The sequence below is a fragment of the Gossypium raimondii genome, chromosome 8, assembly GCF_025698545.1.
Source record: "Gossypium raimondii isolate GPD5lz chromosome 8, ASM2569854v1, whole genome shotgun sequence".
Lineage (NCBI taxonomy): Eukaryota > Viridiplantae > Streptophyta > Magnoliopsida > Malvales > Malvaceae > Gossypium > Gossypium raimondii.
In genome coordinates, this window is record NC_068572.1 from 51,141,386 (window position 1) to 51,161,910 (window position 20,525).

The 20,525-nt window shown below is 33.6% G+C and overlaps 1 protein-coding gene across 2 annotated transcripts; it reads right to left on the reverse strand.

Annotated features, from left to right (window-relative positions):
* Window positions 1-17,604: 17,604 nt before the first annotated feature.
* Window positions 17,605-20,225, reverse strand: LOC105791996 (calcineurin B-like protein 1). Of its 2 annotated transcripts, none has more exons than XM_012620344.2 (9): window positions 20,101-20,225; window positions 19,676-19,797; window positions 19,364-19,446; window positions 19,180-19,239; window positions 18,630-18,711; window positions 18,488-18,540; window positions 18,230-18,310; window positions 17,989-18,101; window positions 17,605-17,902 (listed from the first exon to the last, which is right to left on the reverse strand). In XM_012620344.2, the coding sequence occupies exons 2-9, from the start codon at window positions 19,740-19,742 to the stop codon at window positions 17,839-17,841; spliced, it is 603 nt and encodes a 200-aa protein (XP_012475798.1). In that variant the 5' UTR covers window positions 19,743-19,797; window positions 20,101-20,225; the 3' UTR covers window positions 17,605-17,838. The 2 variants fall into 2 exon arrangements, with proteins under 2 accessions (XP_012475798.1, XP_012475797.1); XM_012620343.2 differs by having other exon boundaries at window positions 18,630-18,738.
* Window positions 20,226-20,525: the final 300 nt, after the last annotated feature.

The window sequence follows — 20,525 nt, forward strand, 5'->3', positions numbered from 1 at the left end:
TTTATATGATTATTTTAACTTGCTTTATAAATTATTTATGTTAAGTTGCTTTGTATATTATTTTATATATTAATTATTTTAAAATTATCTTATACTATTTGCTTTGAATCGATTTATATTAGCTATTTAAAATTGCTTTTCATGTACTATTTATTTTTTCTTATCACTTACTTAAATTGTTTTACGTATCTATTTTTAAACCCTATTCTATTATATACTTTGTTTGTTTCAATTTTTGTATATATTATTATATATTATTATTTACAATAAGATTATCATTTCATATGTATTACTTATTTAAACTAATATATATTATTTAGTACATTACTTACTTTGATTTTCTTCTTATGCAACATTTACTTTAAAATTCATTTATATATATATATTGATCTATTTCAAGTTTTCATATTAATCACTTATTTTAAAAATTTTAATACGTATAATTTATTGTCTATATATTGATGATTTCAAATTTCCTTCTTTCATACCATTCATTTTGTTAGTTATTTAAAACTTGTACATTTTATTTGTGTTTGTATTAATTTGTTTGGTATTTTTAAATTAGCTTTTCACTAGCCTTCAAATATTAATGTTGGTATTTACATAATATGTGATGCGAGATTATTGCTCTTATGTGTATTGTATTGCTTATTTGTATTTATTAATTATTTGTAGTTCATTAGAGTACATTTTGGTTTACAAATTATCGCTTCGCATTGTACATTATTATTTCATTGCGCTTTATTCGCTCAAAAAGTTGCGTTTAATATGGTTTAAGTATCGAAATCATTTTATTCAAAAGCTTTCAAGATAACGCAATACTCGGTATTTGGGATCCTCGAGAAGATTGAACTCTAACTTATTGAGTCCCACTTTTCCTCATTGAGTCTAAGTAATCGAGTATCCTTTTTTAATCAAGACATATAAATAAAAAGCTCATTCTCGGGAATTCGATACGTTGTATCCTAACTCATTGGATATGACATTTTGTTCGAGACGAGGATTTTTTTAAAATAAAGGCAATATTCTATGTTTAAAATTTTGAGAAATTGTGCCCTAACTTACTGGGCTTCGATTTTTCATCTGACTTAAATAATTGAATATCTTTTTTAAACTTCATTGCATGAGTTTTAAAAATCAAAAGACAAACTCATTTTTTAGGATGAGAAATATCATATCCTAACTCATTGGGTGTGACATTTTATCTTTCCGAAATAAGAGGGTCTTAGCATGTAATTTGATTTATACAAGTGTTCTTTTAAAATAAAAGGACCGTATTTTAAAATCTTTGCAAATTTTCGACATTAAGACACTAATTAATCAATAAGATACCAATTTTGGGCGTATCAAGGGTGCTAATCCTTCCTCGTGCGTAACCGACTCCCGAACTCGTTTTCTGGATTTTGTAGACAAAAAATTATTGCTTTAGTAAATTTAAAATTTTACTAAAATGACTAAATTATGAGGTGATTCGAACACCTAAATAAAAAGGATTTGTGGCGACTCAGCTTTCGTTTTTTTCAAAATCCAAGTCAACCCCTTTTACAAAAAAATAATTTCGATACATAAGAAATTTATTTTAATTATATTTAATAAGTCAAATAGGAAATCATATTTTACCCTACTTACTGAAATTAAAACTATAATATTTAAAAAAATAACTAAATATTAAATGTGTAAAACCGCATGTAACATTAGAAGCTAATTACATAATAAATTATAAATTTATTCTTCCATACCTTCAAAAAAAAGATATTTTATATAATTATTAGGCTAATATTTTTATCATAAAATTAATATTAATCAATAAAAATAAGTATTATATGAATAATAAAAAGCTAATATATATAATTTTTATAAATTTAATTATTTGTTAATTTTATTGATTGAGTCTTAGCTCGATTGACATGGATATTGTTGTCAATGCAAGAGCATGTGGGTTCGAGTGCGCTGAGGTGCATTATCCTCCTATTTATGGGTTTGGGAGGGGCTATGGGTTGCTCTAAACACTGTGTCAAAAAAAATATGATCAAAACCTATAATAAGATTATTCAAAAAAATTATTGTTAATTTTTTAAATATCAAATAAATTATTATATTATTATATACACATTTTATTTTACCCTCCTAATTTTTTTCTAGACAGGTACGACCACTCTTTTTTAATATCATCAAAGAAATCGTACTCCGTGTCGTGAATAGATCCCATTTGCTCATCTTGTAAAATCATCATCTATCTGCACAAAAGAAGGAAGAATGTTCCTCCAGGTCCGTTCTTGATATTTTTGGGATCCTGGGCAAAATAATAAATTGAAACCCTTTTTAAAAAAAAGATAAAATGTAATAAAATAAAAACTGAAAATTTTTTGGAGCCCTAAAAAATGAAACATTTATGGCAAAAAATTAAAAGTCTCAAGCACTTAATTAATTTATTTCAATCAACCCCAGGGCTGGACTTGCGTTCCTCTATTCACAACCAGTTTCAGCATGTATTTTGGCGACGAGGGACATGGAGGAACCAACAGGCTGCGCTCCAAACTCCAACTAAGAGTACGGACATCCTCGATTATGCACCCCATCGGGGATGTACAAGGGCCAACATTATGCAATGCAAGGCCGAAATAACAGTTCCAGATTCCAGAATCACCCTCCAACGCCACACACGATGGTAACCCATCCCATAACTCCTTTACCTGGGCTGCGTCACTGGCAATATACTGCAGAAGAATACTGAGAAAGAAGGTTACCAATAATTACCATTTTAAATAGGAGACAAAATGAAATTCAACTAGAGAAGTTCATGTCGGACAACATCGAGCTTAAATGTGAATTATTGAGCCCTCTTGCATTCTATACCCTTCATTTAAGTGGACTGCTTTCTTTTAGCTTACTACTTGCTTTGTGCCTTTTAATTTCATGCCCAATTTACTTAACTTTTTTTTTTCCCTTTACAGTGATAACATGGACTTCTCATTTAGTGGACCTTAATAATTAAAGTGAAAATATACAAAAGCTATGCTAAACGAAACAACATACAAATCTAGAAAAAAAATTATATTAATAATCCTTAAAAAATAGAAATAATCAAATATTATGTTACTTTAGTCTTTGTGTCACGTGGCTAAACTTTAGTACGGCGAATTGTGCGATATTAAATAATTCATTTACTTCAAATTCTCTTAAGTCATTCTATCTCTAAAAAAGTGAGAATTTTCAAAGAAATTCTCTAAAACATCAAAATAAAGCGCAAACAAATTTTCAAAAACGAATAAGCAACAAGTGAACAAAAAAAAAAACATCACAAAGCTAAGTACACCCAAGTGTGAGTAAATGCTCTCAAAATATTTTTATTATTTTGAATAATTACACCTAAGTGATTACAAACGAGGGAAATGACTATTTATAATTGAGTTTCCCATGATCCAACGGTCTAATTTAAAATACACCAACTACTGAGATTAAAAGCGATCTACAAATTAAGATTCTTAAAAGATTTATAAAGTTCTTTAAGACTACGAAATATTCATCCTAATAAAATACAAATTACAAGTAGATTCATAAAGGTGTATCATTCATGTTGGGTTAAATAACCCCAAGTGAAGAACATGAATTATCGAAGTGTGATTTGATGGCGGACTCCTTTGCATAGCCAATAAAACAAGAATGTTAAAATAGAAAACAAAAACAACTTCATTCAGTCAAATAATTTATTTTTGGTCACATCATTCAATCTAACATGAAGAAACAATACATAATCTAAGACCCAGAGCGTAAAAAGACTAAAAACTAACAATTTCATATGTTATTCACAAAAGAGAAAAAGGAAAACAACCAAATCTCAGCTTAACGTTATAAAAATAAGTAGTTGGACGGCAACAATACCAACCAAAGTAGTGTCGAATATGAGTGTCTTTAATTAGGGTGCTGTGGAGGGTCCGAAAGTAGTTGAAGACGATGAAGACGTTGGTGGTGTTGATGGAGGCGGGTGATGGTGATGAAATAAGAGGGAATGGAGTGAAGAGTGCGTGAGAGCCAGAATAAAAAGCTTGCAAAACAATCAAAGAGTTTGGGGTGGCAAGGATAGGTAAGAATGATGCAGAAAAAGAAAAACCAGAAGAGGGCTGGTGGTAAGAGTAAGGAAGCTGCAAGAGATAGAAGCAATGCAATAGAGAAACCTTGATGAGTACGCAACAGCAATGGATGGACTGTGATATTAATGGGAAGCTGAAATGAGACATGGAGGAAGATGAGCAGTAAAAATAAGGCCAAAATGAAGAGTGCCAACTTTAAACCAAGATATGGGGAATCAATGTGATCAACCGCAACTTTATCCTGATTATTCGGGAGAATAATGAAGAAGGTATTCATAAAAGCGGGAAGGAAATACCTTAAATCTACTGAAAACCTCATTTCCTGCAACAAAGAAGCCCCTTCCCCTCCACTTCTATATCAATTTGTTAGGTTTAGGGTGTTTGCAGAACTGAACGACCCAAAATATTATTGAGCTAAGGGATTTAGGGATAAAGAGGGTTTTCCTTCTAATTTTCGATGCCACCATTTCTCATTTCTTATACCCAACTGAGCTAAAGTAAGTTCAACGGAAATTCAATGGAAAGTTCCCCAGAACTAAAGTACTTTGTGTAGAAATATAAAGAAAAGATATAAATTACTAAAACCAATTATGATGACTTGATTTAATCTTTTTACTTTTTTTAGTTAAAACTAAAAAGGTGAAATTTTGTAGAATTTTTATTTTTGTGCATATAATTGTTTTAATACAAAACAATTTCATACTTATTTTAATTATTTTACTTGATTTTTAATAATAAAATTTTGTATATGCAACTTTACTTACATATTTAAAATTAAATTTTATTTAAGTATGATGACTTTATATATTATTTGCGATATTAATAATAAATTTATTTCATGCTCAAGTTTTTTTATTGTTAGATTGAGTTAACTTGGGTTTAAAAATACTTGTTTAAAGCTTAATTTAACCCTTAAGTCCTTTTAATTATTTTTAATATTAATGATTTATTTTTAAAATTTTAAATATATTTTATTATTAAAATTAAATCATATTTTATAAGTGCTTCATAATATTTTTATTCATAAATTACATTAGTATTCAATTAGACTATTAGTTTTTCACTCAATTATGAAAAGTTACAAAATGGTCACGCAACTATTTAATTTTGTCTTTTTTGGTCACTAGTTAGTTAAGGATGACAACTTTTAAAATTAACATAATAACGATTTTAACTCTTAACATTTACACATTTTACAATTTGATTTTTTTTTTTAGTTTTGTTTTTCTTTCTGACCCTTTTACTTAAAAAGCTAAAAAAACACTACACCAAAACAGGCTTTTAGCAGCGTTTCTAACGGCATTTCGATAACAAACGCCGTTCCAGATCAATCATTAGCGGCGTTTTCTATAAAGCGCCGCAAAAACCTCAGCCCAACGACGTCGTTTTTCGCGCATTCGGGGATTTAGCGGTGTTTTTTATGAAGCGCCGCTAAAACGCCGCTAAAGCTCAGGGATTTAGCGGTGTTTTTAAGAATGTGCCGCAAAGAAACCTAAGCCCAACGACGCCGTTTTCTGAGCATTCGGTGACTTAGCAGTGTTTTTGAGGTAGCGCCGCCAATGTTCAGTGCTTTAGCAGCGTTTCTGAGGAAGCGCCGCAAAGAAACCTAAGCCCAACGATGTCGTTTTCTGAGTATTCGGGGATTTAGCGGCGTTTATGGAGAAGAGCTGCTAATGCTCAGGGCTTTAGCGGTGTTTTTGGGAAAGTGCCGCAAAAAACCTAAGCCCAACGATGTCGTTTTACTGAGTATTGGGGGATTTAGCGGCGTTTTTGAACAAGCGCCGCAAAATAATTATTTTTCTATTTTTTATTTAATTGATTTATTTATATTAATTATAATTAGAAGTTTTCATTTAAGTTACCATTAAGCTGTTAAAATCAATGCCAGCCATATGGCTTTCTCAAAACCCTTAAACCCTAAAACATATTTTTAAAACCCTAAACCCTAAAAATTTCATGTGGATATTGATGTACATGTATATACACATAGATATATATTAATGTAAAAGCTTATATATGTTTATAAAAATTGTGGAAGCAAGATTTAATATTGATTAAAAATTTTAGGGTTTAGGGTTTAAGAGGTTTAAGGGCTATAGTTTAAGGGTTTTATAGTTTAAGGTTTAATGTTTAGTACTATAATTTTAAGTTTATGGTTTAGGGTTTGTTATATTGGGTTTGGGTTATTTAGTGTTTTAAAGTTTATTGTTTGGAGTTTAGTTTTTATAGTCGAGTCTTAGTGTTTAATTATGGTTTTAAGGGTTAGGTGGTATTAGGGTTTAAGTGTTAGGGATTTTGATAAAAAATAAAAAAGTTATTTTAGGGTTTAAACAAGCAATACGATTCTTTTAATTACTTTTAATTGTAACTTATAATATATATTTATGGTTTAAATTAAGTTTAGGGTGTTGTATATAGGGTATATCATATTAGAGTTTAGGGTTTAATGTTTAGTATTTTAGGTTAGTGGTTAATGTTTATTATTTGGATTTGGGGTTTACGATTTAGGGTTTAGTTTTTTATAGTTAGTGTCTTACTGTTTATGGCTCTAAGGGTTTAAGGTTAATAAAAAATGACAAAAATTAAATTTATTTTAGTGTTTATGCATTAGTGGCGTTTTAGTAAAAAATGCCACAAATATGGATTAGTATGAAAAACGATGACGTTTTACTCTGTTTTCCTGGTGGCGTTTATAAAAAAACGCCGTAAATTTGTTTCAGAAATGGCAAAAAGTTGCGTTTTGATCTGTGTTCTTAGTGGCGTTTTCTACCGCACGCCGCAAAAGGATAGAAATTAGTGGCGTTTTTTAAAACGCGCCGCAAAATTTGTGCCTGATACTGCAAAACGTTATGTTTTGATGCAAAATTTTAGTGGTGTTTTTTGCAAAACGCCGCAAAAGGACTATACTTTTTGCAAAATTTGTATCCTGTAACTGGGAAGAGGAACGGCGCCGTTCCGTTCTTCTCCAGTAGTGGCGCTTTAAAAAAACGCCGTAAAGTTTTATTAGGAGTTAATAAAACTGCGCCATTTTACGTTGCTATTAGTGGCGCTTTACATGAAACGCCGTAAAATTGTAATTATGTTTATTGAAATGTTGTCGTTTTGTCTATGATAAGAAACGCCACAAGCTTGAGTTAACTGTTGGGGAAACGACTTCGTTTGATCTTATATTTAGTGGCGCTTTACTTAAAACGCCGCAAAATTGTTCTAACATTTATAGAAACGCTGCCGTTTTTTAAATGTTATTAGTGGCGATTTTTCGAAAACGCCACGGGTTTGAGGTAAGTGTTGATGAAGCGACTGCATTTTGATTTATAGTTAGTGGCGCTTTGCTTAAAACGTCGTAAAAATGTTTTAACATTTATCGATACGAGGCCGTTTTGCTGTATTATTAGTGGCATTTATTAAAAAATGCCACAGGTGTGAGCTATTTGTTGATGAAACGACTGCGTTTCGACTTATAATTAGTGGCGCTTATTTATAAAAGCCGCAAATGGTTAATTTTTTTAGATGAAAACGGCGTCATTTTTTTCTATCCTTCTGACCAAATTTTACACTCGAGAGATATTTCGCCATTAGTTATCCCCCAAAACCTCCATCAGTTATCCTCCAAAACTCATTCTCCCCCCAAATCCCTAAAATTTCCCCTAATCCCTAATAGCTCCCCAAACCCGACCACCTGCTACTCTGCCGTCTCCTGTGCTGCATTACATTTTTCGTCCGTCTCCGGTGCCGCAACCATCGGTAAGTCCATCTCCGATTACAGCTGAGGATCCTACAGAAGTTCAAAGTAATTTTACATTTAATTCACATGTGTGTTGACTTATAATTGATTTATTTTTCAAATTCTTATATTATAATATACCATTTGTAGCTGAAAATGGTGGGACGCGCAAAGGTCGATGACGTACACTACTTAGAGAGTTATACGAGTTAGATCCAGTCGAGCGTGTCAAAGTTGGATGAAACAGTTTTGGTCAGCCAGTTGGATCAGAAGCTCGACTTTTAGCAGGATACATGGGCATTTTAGCACAAAATGCGAATATGTTACCTATCAACTACGAGTCATGGCATCAAATGCCTGATAGCAACAAAAACCAAGCCCTTGATAATATTAAGGTAACTTAAGGTTAATGTCATCTGTAATGCTTGGGAAATAGTTTCACTTATATTTACTTTATTAACTTGTGTTTTTTGTAGGCGAGGTTTGCTTTAGAGGTCTCGGATGCTTATGTAAAGAAGGCATTGGGAAAAAGATGGAGAGACCATAAAAGTATTTTGAAAAAATATTATTATAAGACAAAAACAACCCTTGATGAGAAATTGCAAAATGTCCCGCCGGGTATGCTGAGGTACCAATGAGAAGATGCAGTTAGATTTTGGCATTCGAAGAAAGGTGAGGTATGATGTAATTTCAAACTATTGTAATTATTTTGGTTTATAGTATTTACTATTTATGTACTAAAAATTTCATAACGTAGGATCGTGAACGAGTTGGAAAAAGCAGCAGGCAGAAACAAAAATTCACTCACACAGCCGGGTCGAGAAGTTTTGCATGTGTAGCTGAGGCGGAGGTGTTTTTAATTTTTTAATATTGTCAAATATGTATAACTTTCCATTAAATAATATTTTTACTACTATATTGTAGGAACTGTCGTCCGGTCAAAAAGTTGGACGCCTTCAGCTTTTTGAAATTACATATAGGAAGAAAGATGGATCTGCTATGAATCCTGAAGCTGGTGAAATTATGGTACATTTACTTAATATGATTTGACTTGTTTTAGTTATTTATAGTGTTTATTTTCTAATGGTTTAATTCATTGCTTGTAATGCGACTATTGTTATGTTGCATTTGTTTTTTTAATATATATTACGTTCCTAACTATGTGATTTATTTATTAGGAAAAACTAAAGGATAAAAAGGCGGAGTACGAAGCTATTGCTTCTAGTGATAGTTCTGTTCATCTTGAAGACATTGATAACTTGATTATTACTGAAGTTTTGGGTCCTGAAAGGTATGGTCGGGTTCGATTTCAAGGATCTTTTGCTAGCCCAACCCAATATTTTGGATCCAGCTCGCATCAATAAATTGGCTTCGGGGAGTCAGGCTCAAGCTGAAGTTCAGAGGTTAAAAGACCAGATGGCTCAGATGCAAGCGACCACAGTTGAGGTTCAAAGGAAATATGAAGAACTCTAGCTAAAACTTAAAGCAGCGGCTGCAGCGAGGGAAACAGTGACTGCAGCGAGAGAAGCAGAAGGTGCAGCGAGAGAAACAGAGCAGAGCAGAAAGTACAACGAACTCCAGCAGCAGCTTCAGACTATGATGAAGATGTTTCAGTCGCAACTTTCGCCGTCATAGTGTATTGCATTTTTAATATTTTTATCATTTAAACTTTTTAACATTTTTGCAAAAATAATATGAATTCACTTTTATTTATTGATATTAATATTATTTTATTCGTATAATTTGAAATATTATATAAATTTATTGCTTTTGGCTGGTTTAGATTTGGTTGCTTTTTATTTGTTGCTACAGGAGGGCTGAAAAAATAAAAAAATTTATATAAAAAATATTTCAAAAATAGTGGCGTTTTTTATAAAAGCGCCGCTAAAGAACATTTCTTTTAGTGACATTTGTGAATAAAGCGCCGTTAAAGAACATGATCTTTAGTGGCGTTTTTTTTGAAGCGCCGCTAAAGATCATGTTCTTTAGCGGCGCTACAAAAAAAAGCCGCTAAAGATCATATTCTTTAGCGGCGCTTCAGAAAAAACGCCGCTAAAGAACATGACCTTTAGCGGTGTTTTTTTCCAAGCGCCGCTAAAGAACATGATCTTTAGCGGCGTTTATTTTTGTAAACGCTACAAACGTTAGCGACGTTTTCGTTAGCAAACATCTTTAGTGGCGGTAAAAAGCGCCGCTAAAGGCCTAAAAAATGCCGCTAAAAACCTGTTTTGATGTAGTGAAACAATTTTATTAGTTAAAGTAGATTGAAAATATATAAATGAAAACACCCAAAAATTTAAGAGAATAATTTTCATCTTTTCTTATTCTTTTAAAATTAATTCTCAATGTCACAAAAAATTTGTTAGAAAAAAGATCAAATTACACATTGGGTAAATGTTGAAGGTTATTTTTTTTTAGAACCCAGACAAAATTGACATAATTTATAAATGTTGGAGGCTAAAGTTATAATTATGTTAACTTTAAAAGTTACTAATATTAGCCAATTAGTAATAAAAATTAAAATTAAAAAATACTAATAAGTAAGTAACTATTAATGTAATTTACTATTTTCATTTTTTAACATGACACTTTCATGTCACCAATCACCACCTTTTAAGATACAGCCAAATTGTCAAAAGTTGACAGCCACTTGACTCGAATCGATTTTGGCTCACTGTTTTCTCTGAAATATACGATTTTTCTATTTTTAGTTTTTAAAGTTTCTTTTGCTCACTTTAATCCCAACGATAGTAGATGTTTACAAACATTCAAAATTAATGGTTGGGATTTTCACTCAACTATATATTATTACGTGTTATTAATAAAAATAATTATTATTGTAAATATTAAGGAACATAAAAAAATATAAAAAAATTACTATATTTTGAGGGTGAAAGAACTTTTGTATATAACTGTTGAGCACGTTATGCAACATCGAATCTTGATGAAATTATTTGACTTTTGAACGCATGATTCATAGCACATATTTGCACCATACAATATGCAACAAATGTGTGCATTTGTAAACAAAATTCATAGCACGTATTCTCTTTCTCTCTATATAATTCTCTTATAAAATGGACATAATTTTCATAACATAGACACACATCAAGTTAATATCAAACAAAATAACCTTGCATCAGGGGTGATAGTTATGTGTACTCCTTCGGAGAACTCTCTATTTTTTTTGTGTTTATTCATCCAAATCGTGATTGATATTGAAATGAGTCAACGAGTGAAATCCGTTATATACTACGGCGGTCAAATTTGTAATACAGAGTTTGGGGTGGTATTTGTAGGAGCGAAGTCCATGGAATTTACATTCAATAATACCATTCAAATGCGTGAGCTACGAACCAAAATCAGGAGGAAGGTCTGGGGATTGTCCCAGGGAATAATTACGAGGTTGCAATACAGATTTCTTGCATTCGTTAACCCCTATAAGTATGAGCTATTCGATGTGATTAGCCAGACTCATCTCGAGACGGTTATATTATCACACATCTCAAGCAAAAATGATGTTATTGAGTTATATGTCGAGTTCACCGATGCTGATGGATTTGGCCCATCTTCGACTACCGTCACAACAGATATGGGTACTGAAGCCGAAGTAGAAAGTCCTACTACAAGGTTGTGCGGTGAGTTTTCTGGCCTCATTCAAAGAGGCTGCTACGATGTTTCCGAAACATCTATGGGTAGACAATCATCGATCTCCGACATCAATCTAAACTTTGGGGGTCAGTACCAGTCGGGGCATCAACAAAACCCAAATTTAAACATTCAGGCTCGATATTCAATCAGTGCATTCAATTTTAACTTCGACACTCGATCGATGTTTGGGGCAAAAGCAGTTATATCAGGGGATCATCGACATACACCGGTCATCAACCCGTTAAATATTCTAGCCGACACATAGGTTACAGGAGAACCAATGACCTACTCCTTTCGACGGGGGCTGGCGAGGGTACATCCAACATCGTGCTGGAAGGTGACAATAAATGTGCGAACAAGAAATGGGATGCAAGTGAGGAAGAAGGGGCTGCGGACGCAAACGAGGGGAGGAGTCAGAACCTGAGCCAATCCAGCAGCGTGGTCCAGATGGTTTAAAAGTGGCACTATTTTTCGAACCGAATCCAGTTACAATGGAGCCAGAACCTTGCGAGTCTGACGATGACGCCTTGGACAATGCTTCGGATCCAAATGTGTAATTCAGGTTGTATGAACCTCTACCCCACATGACGAACATTAACCTATAGGCCAAGGATGGTTTAGAGTTTCGGCGGCTTTCGCACAGAACACTTGGTCATGCAAGCACATATCATGATGTACGAGTACTAGAATTTGAAATGTAATACCCCAACAAAAATGATTTTTTTTTGTTGCATTAAAGCAGCACTGCATAAAAAATAGTGTGAACTACTGTGTCATGAAGTCCCATTCCAAAAAATTCTAATGAAAGTGCGTAATGAAGGATGGGAGGTGTAAGTGGAAAATCATAACGCCTTATTGGAAGAAAACCAAAATGCAGACGATAAATAAATATCTCGGTCCCTATACCTGTGTTGTAATGGGTGCAAGTCAGGACCATCTGAGGCTAGACTCGAACATGATTACTGACATTATTCTACCGATGCTGAAGGCCAGTCCTTGGATTAAAATATCCGTAATGATTACAGACATACGTAGCTAGTACCAGTACACTCCAACGTACTACAAAGTCTAAGTTGTAAAACAGAAGGCTATGGAGAAGTTGCATCACATGTGGGGGGTTCGTATAACTATCTATAGCAATGATGTCAGGTATTAGATCGATACGTACCAGGTTTAGTAACTGGTAGCTATTTATTGACAGGTTACAAGCTCGTCCAACATCAATTCCATCAAAATTTGAACAACTTGAGCACCATTAACGCCTACGATACGACATATGTTTTGAATATACCATTCAAATAGTGGATGCAGTCGTACGATGGGGGTCTACGATACAAGCAAATGACATCAAACTTGATTGAATGCATTGATTCAGTACTAAAGGGCATCGTCATTTGTCAGTAACATCAGTTGTCAAAAAGACATACTTTCGACTGGTCATCTTGTTTCTTATAAAGAAGTTGGTGTATGTTAGACAGATAGCAGGCGGCGGTAAAAGATTTAGTAAAGTACAGCAGGAGCAAATATGATGTATCTAGTATGTCACTCACATCTAAACCTTGAGTTTTGAGTCACGGAGGACGCTAAGCTAGATGAGAAAATGTCATGTTCCCATGCGCATATGCAATTGTCGTATGTGGGAACATAAGGATTGAGTACGCGCCTTACATCAAATACACCTACCTATTACAATGCATTCATAGTGTGTGGAGTTCTAAATTCCTACCCATCCTAGATGAGAGGATGTGACCACTTGTGTCCAGCGCGTCATTTGAGTTGGTGTTAAATAAGGACTTGCATCACATCCAGAAAGGTCGCTCGAATTCCACCTAGATAAGGAACAATATGGATATTTGGGAGAGACATGATCAATAGAAATTATGCGGGTATTGTAGAAACCCAGGGCATACGAATACATGTTCTTGTATAATGATATGTTGCGGCCCCAACGTCAATAACAATACTTTCTACCAAATTTCATATTTATTAGCATGCTTCGCGTATTTCCTTTAGTTCAATTTCTTATTTATTGTTAACTTACGCATAACTTATGAAAAGACAAATGTATTGCTCAAATAGAGACTTTATACTAATCGTAATAATTAATAATTTACAACACCTAAGAGGATTTTTTTGTAATAATTAACTGCTTTTTACTTATCACATTTTTTTTACATTACAATATTTATAACAAAAAATACATTACACTCCTCATCGGGGAGAACGGGGCATACAATTGGAGGTGCCTTTAGAAGTGCAAGCATGTAGACTTCCTCATCGTCATTATCATCGCCTGAATATGTACCTAACATAGCCCTTTGGGAACTGTTTCTTCGGGATCGGCAGCACCATCATCTTCCTCTATAGTCGATTAATGCGTTATCCTCGCCTACCATCGTGTATTCGCCACTCTCGTGTTTGGTGGTTGAGACGATGAGCCACCCTAGTAAAATAGTGATGCGTGCAGTGTTTTTGGCACTATAGGCATGTACCATAAGGTGCCCCAAATCCCAAGTACATCGGCATCAACCTAGGTATCGACATCAACTGATGCATGAGTTTCTACATTGGTATCATCATCGGTGGTGATGCATACATCAGTATCTGTCTCGATATGGGGTTCAACATGACATCAGTATAGAAGGGTAGCATATGGGAGACGTCGGTCCTACAAATATGAACCTGCAATAACAAAAAAATGGTTATGTGCGACGGTGCTCCATAGTGCGGTGGTGCTTATGAAAAATAAATGGGGTTAGTGAATTGAACGAAAATATATTGAGGGAACTGTCTTGGATATCGCGTAACCACAAGCAGTGTATCTTCTGCTAGAGCCGATGGTAAACTCGTCATGCGACCATGTCCCCTCCTATGCTATTGAGGCGGTCGACGTTGCCTCTTCAACTGAATTTTTCTACACCTCGCCTCCAGTGGTAGCAGTATGACTTGCTAACGGCTCTGAACCATTCAAGTAATCATCAGCTACCACAGTGTTCACCGAGAAAAATGGTTTGCAGGCGAGTGTAGATTCCATCCTATGATCTCAAGCTTGGATGTATTCCTTGTGCTTCTTCGCCTAGTCCTTGCTGTTCTTCCTTCGCATGTCCACCTTGTGTAGTTCATTCATGTCTCACAGTGGCGGTGGAATTCGTTGCTTATACCTGAACTATCGTAGAACTCGGCCCGATTTGTACATTTCCATCGTCGCGTACACTATCAATGACACCTTCGTGTCCCACATGTCACGGTTGTCCAACACTTTCGGCGAGATGCAATATATGATCTTGAAGTCGTCATATGACATCCATTCAAACCGAAAAGCATAAATTGTAAATATCATTACGTATTGATTATTTTTAAAGAATCATTGCATAATTAATATAGGTTCGAAAACGATAGGAAATTAACCTTGGTTTTTTAGTATTGATCTAACAACATCTTAACGTCTTCCAACTTGTCGGGTAGTACCACGTAACTCGACTAATGGTTGCACATGTACAAGTGATATATTAGGCGAATATAAAATAAATAAAAACATTTACTGCATAAACTACATATTTATTAATAAATGATGTTTACCTTGTCACCAAAGGGAACGTGTATGGGTTGATGACTCTAGGGCGTAGAAACGGTATTCTCCACCAGACCCACGAATGCAATAGCAATAAGCAACCACCGATCGACATCTTATCCAATTGCGTTGCCCGACAAAGCTCCCAGTATAACATTAACAACACGACAGATACCTAACTTAGTTTTGCGCATCCTCTGAAGTCCATTAAATGTAGAAGCCATCTTACGTGCACCAAATTTCTAGATTTATCAGGTATTAAAATGCCCTCGATTAACCTCATGATCAATGCCCGGGCGTACTGTTGTATGACCTCCTCCATTGTATTGTCTGGAAGCTTATCAAAAATTTTCTCCAACCAGTTGTCGATATCCGATCACCTTCAAACATGTTCGGGACTTTCCTCACATCACCAGGTAGAGGTCCACTTTCCCCCAAACCACCGGTGATTCCATGATGACTGGCCCATCCACCGACAGACCGAGTTATAACGCTACATCCTCGAGTGTGATTGTACACTCATCGTATGGAAGGTGAAAAATGTGTGTTTTGGGCTTCCATCTTTCCACCACGCGTTGATTAATGTGGGATCGAGTTTGCAACCTCCTTGCTGCGAGACGCATGCAAGAATCCAACCTCTTGCAGATACCCAAGAATTTCAAGGGTCAGAGGCTCCCCCGTATTATGTATGAACGTCTCCAGCACAAGATCGTTCGCCTATTTATAACATAAAAAATTATTTAGATTTATATAAAAAATTTTAACACAATTAATTAAAAATAACGAAAATTTACAAATAACGAATTACCATTGCTAATTGGGCAGTGGAAATATGGTTGCTGTCGAAGCAGATTAGAGAGGCGTCCATTCTCGAGAAATTGATCCGAACGAATAAAATACAATATAATTAAAAAATAATATTTTAAAATAAAATATAAATAAATTTTGAATAAAAAGCTTGAGAGAGTTGAGAGAATTTAAGAGAAGGATGTGAATGAAAAAAACAAAATTTGAGGGTATTTATAGGTTAAAAAAAGTACTGTTGGGTTTAAAATTTTTTTTTACCATTTTGCACGGAAATGGTCAAAAAGTCGTTGCAGTTACCATTGAGGGAAAGCATGTTCAGCTGTGCACGCTTTACTGTCATCTGTGCAAAAAGCACACTCAGCTGGATGCGCTTTCTGTTTCTGTCTCCTAAAACCGGCTTATTTCCCTAATTAAAGTTAAAATTGGCCTAAAGGTCTAATTAAAATTAAAATCAGTTTATAGCCCTTATTTAGCCTTAAAGTTGATATTTAAAAAATACCAAATTAAAAGGAGTAATATATATGTCGTTTTTTTAATATTTATGGTTTTAGGGTTTCTTTTATATTTGTGAGAATATGTTATTTTAGAGAGAGAAAGTGAAATCTCCTTTGGTTAGATGTCTAAATATTAGTGTTTTTGTCCATGAGTCGGTTTGATTACTTTTCTACTTACATTTGTATTTTTAATTTCATATTGCTTTAAGTTTTTTTAAATTAAAATAACACATTAGTTTTTTGGTTAGATGATTAGATAATTGTGATTTTATTTTTGACTCGGGTTCAATTCCTCTTATAAGCATTTTAATATTTATTTTTATTTCATATTGTTTCAAGTTTTTATTTTTAATTAACGTTTATAATTCATAAATATATTATTTATTAATATATTATAATTAATATATCATTTTTGGTTCTATGTTTTTTAAAAACATGTTGTTCGTATTATTATGTTGAAATTAAATATATATTAAAAATTATAAAAAATAATGTTTACATTAAGAATGAATCTAAACAGATAGTTATCTAAGTTCAAATGCATTTAAACAACTATTTATCCAAATTCATTATAAGTATATTTTTTAGTTCTTTTATAAGTATATATATTTATTATTTTATTATTAAAGCTAATTTAGATATATGTAGATTCAACGTAAGTATTAATTTCTAAAAGGAGTAATTATTCTATCCACGTGAAGTGGAGGAAAAAAACTCTAAAAATAATTGGTCTAAAATACTAGACCATAAAAACACATACCATCATCTTTGTAAATTATTATTTTTAACTTTATTAAGGTGGTAGTACGATGCGGTACGTTTAGTTTATTTTTTGTTTCACACTACAATATCTAATCTAACCGGCATCGATATTTTTACAATAATCGTAAATAAACATACCACCCATCTAAACCCAACCTTAGCAATGAATAGGATAATATCCCCAATTAAAATGGGTCTCAAAAGGGAAAAATAGACCTTTGTTAAAGATGAACACCAAGGAGACATGTTTGGTACAAGGTCTTGGGTAATGGGGTGAATAATCATTTTGCAGATTTATGTATATGCTTAAGCGAGACAGGACCAAAGTCGCTTTAAAGTTAAATGCAGTAGATCCAACAAGTCTAGATATTGTTAGGAGGTTTGTCATTAACTGCTTCACCAAGGACCACAACATTTTTTTTCCTTCAACTCAATCATCATTTTGTCTGATCCAAGCGGCACCATCCCAAATTTGTCCATATGTTTGACTTGGAACATGTAATAAAACACTAAAATCTAACTCCCAACTCATATTTCCCACTAGAAAAATTATTTGATTACAAATGGAGAAGACCCGAATGGGTCAACTTGAATGCCTATGCAAATTCAGTATACCACTAACCAATCCTAACCATATTTAGGGCTTTTAGCCACAAACTTTGTTCACATAGAGAAGCTCAATGTCACAAACAAATCCTGCAAACAACTGTCTTTCGACTCTATGAACAAACTCCCTAATCACGCAGCAACCTCGTCTACTTTGAAATTAAAAACAAAGCTTGGAAATGCTGTTGTTATGTCCCTGCATTATTCGTATTACAGAAAGGATCAGCTCCCGGGCCAGTATCGTTTCTAGGTACATTGGGTATAACATTGTTAAACACATACCTCAAGTAGGGGAGAGTCATGATTTTCAACAACGATGGATTACGGGCAACCAAGTTTTGCCATTCTAATATATCTATCTTCCCATCCTGATTAATGTCGGCATCCAATAACGTCTGTTCATAAATCCACACATCTCAGTAAAATGTTATATTAAGTAAAATTCCACCAACAGAGTTAAGATACAAATATTCATATCAGCTAAGACTACCAAAATATTCTGCTTTACCACAAACGTTCTCACCTTATCAAGAATAGCCTCAATGATTTCATCGCCCAACTTCATTTCAGATTCACATAAAAGAGCAATCAGCATTAGCTTGACCTGCAAAAATCACGTGAGATAAAGTTGCCTACAAAGAGGTTTGTGTAAAGACATGGATGATCTGTAGCAAACCTATAATATTTTAAACCAGTCCCGGTTTAAATAATGCAACTGAATGAAAATATAAATCAAAATGATATATATATAAAAATAAAAAGCATATCAGGCCTCAAATACCTCATTACGCTCAATAAAACCCGTTCCATCCATGTCATAAAGTTTAAATGCAACTGCATTGTAAAACCATCAAATTAAAATTGAGATGCTAGATTGACATATGTTTATGCAATTCAGATTATTATACCAACTGTTCACTTACAATCAGTCTTGTCCTCTTGGGAAGCGTTTGGATGGAAGATGTTGAGTGCTCGAACAAAGTCACCAAAATCAATGACTCCCTTCTTCTTGGCATCAAACAAATCAAAGATCTGCATGTATTAGAAGGTTGCAGAAACAAAACTAAACCAAAGCTTTAAATTGTTCACCGCAATACCCAATGCCAGCTTGAAAGCAAGAATATGATGACCATAAAAACCAATGTTAAAAGCAGTTGACAAAGGTTGAACCTTTATTCAAAACAAAACAGCCTGAACCTCTTTACAAATAAAAGAAACTAGATTACTAAATCTTGCATGTAATAATAGGACAGAGAGGCATCTCTCATGAAGCATTAGGATTATAAACATAATATTTCTACAAGATAAAAGTAACAAAAATGCCCTAAAAACAAAATTTGACTCTATCGATAATCATGCAGCCAGATTCACTTGTTGCCGGTCATCACATGCCCCTCAAACATAACTTAGACAAAAGCATAATGGAAGTAATATTTAATTTCCATAAAGATATAAAGCAACAAAATATATTACCCGATTTGCAAAAATGTTTTCCTTCTTCTTATTCATAAACAGGGCTAATTGAAACTCTTCCTGCATATACAACAGCAATGTCATGAAAACCATTCAACACATCAGACGTGATAATCTTTATCTCAAACTACATTAAAGAAAAAGTAAAAAAACCCTGGTTGATACAGGAAGCGCAGAATTGTACCTTGTTAATCAGCCCATCATCGATCACAGAACTGCTTATGCTCTTGAATAGCTCAAAGAGTGCTTCAACTTCAGTAACAGTAACTGCATATGTAAGCAAAACCAACTAGTTAAATTAAGCCGATTTGTCCAGGAAATAAGATTTTCGAGGCCATGAAGAAGCAACAATAAACAAAAAATTATTTCGAAAATTGTATTGCATGAGTGTGTTTTTAAAAATGCTCAAAAACGTTAGTGTTTCACCTCGTGAAACAAATCAAACAATTGGGTACACATCCAATGAACAAAAAATTCTAGTAAGTTGCTAACTTACAGGCAGTTTGAGAAGCGAGTTCAATAAGATCTTCGTGTCTTGTTACTTTAGAATGAAAGCAGCTCATTTACCGGGAAAATGGCGGTTCTAGACTAAAGCTCCTGTGCTTTACAATGTTCTCCCTGTAAAAACATTTTAAACCCTTCATATTTATTAACAACAGTTATTAAAAATCGAATACTCAGCTTTGAAATCAAAACAAATAAAATATTAGAAACAAATAAAAAAATCCTAAGGCTTTCAGAAAAAAACTATCGACATTGTGCTGAAAACATAAGAAGGATTTCAGATAGCAGTAGAGTAGCGGTGTGATAGCCGCTCCGTCCGCCACCGGTAAAAGATATCAACAGCGGTGTGAACAATTTTTTACGCTAAACTGAGCCGTAACACAAAAATCTTATTACTGTTAGGGTTTCAAAAAATACCTTATATAATTTACTGCTTTGGTCTGTCGGAAAGTTGAAGGCAATTAAGGGACTGGAGGAGTTGGGTATAGGCGGAAGAAGGGAGTTGGTCGGGAATTTTAAAACGAAATTTTAGGAAATCTTTCCTTATATATATATAATAATTTGCTTAAATAAGAAATTCACCGCCTTTACAATAATCATCCCAGCACGTGGCATCTTATTTAAAAATTTAGCATAATGACTTTTTTTGGCCCTCAACTTTACGAAAAAATCATTTTAGCCCTTAAACTTGATTTTTTTGTCAAATCACCCCAAAATAGATAAAAAAGTTAACACTTGTTAACTTTGCTAACACCACATATGCATAGATGGCATACGAGTAATTAATTAATTTTTAAAATATCAAAAAATATTTTATATATATTTTTAATTTTTAAACTTTA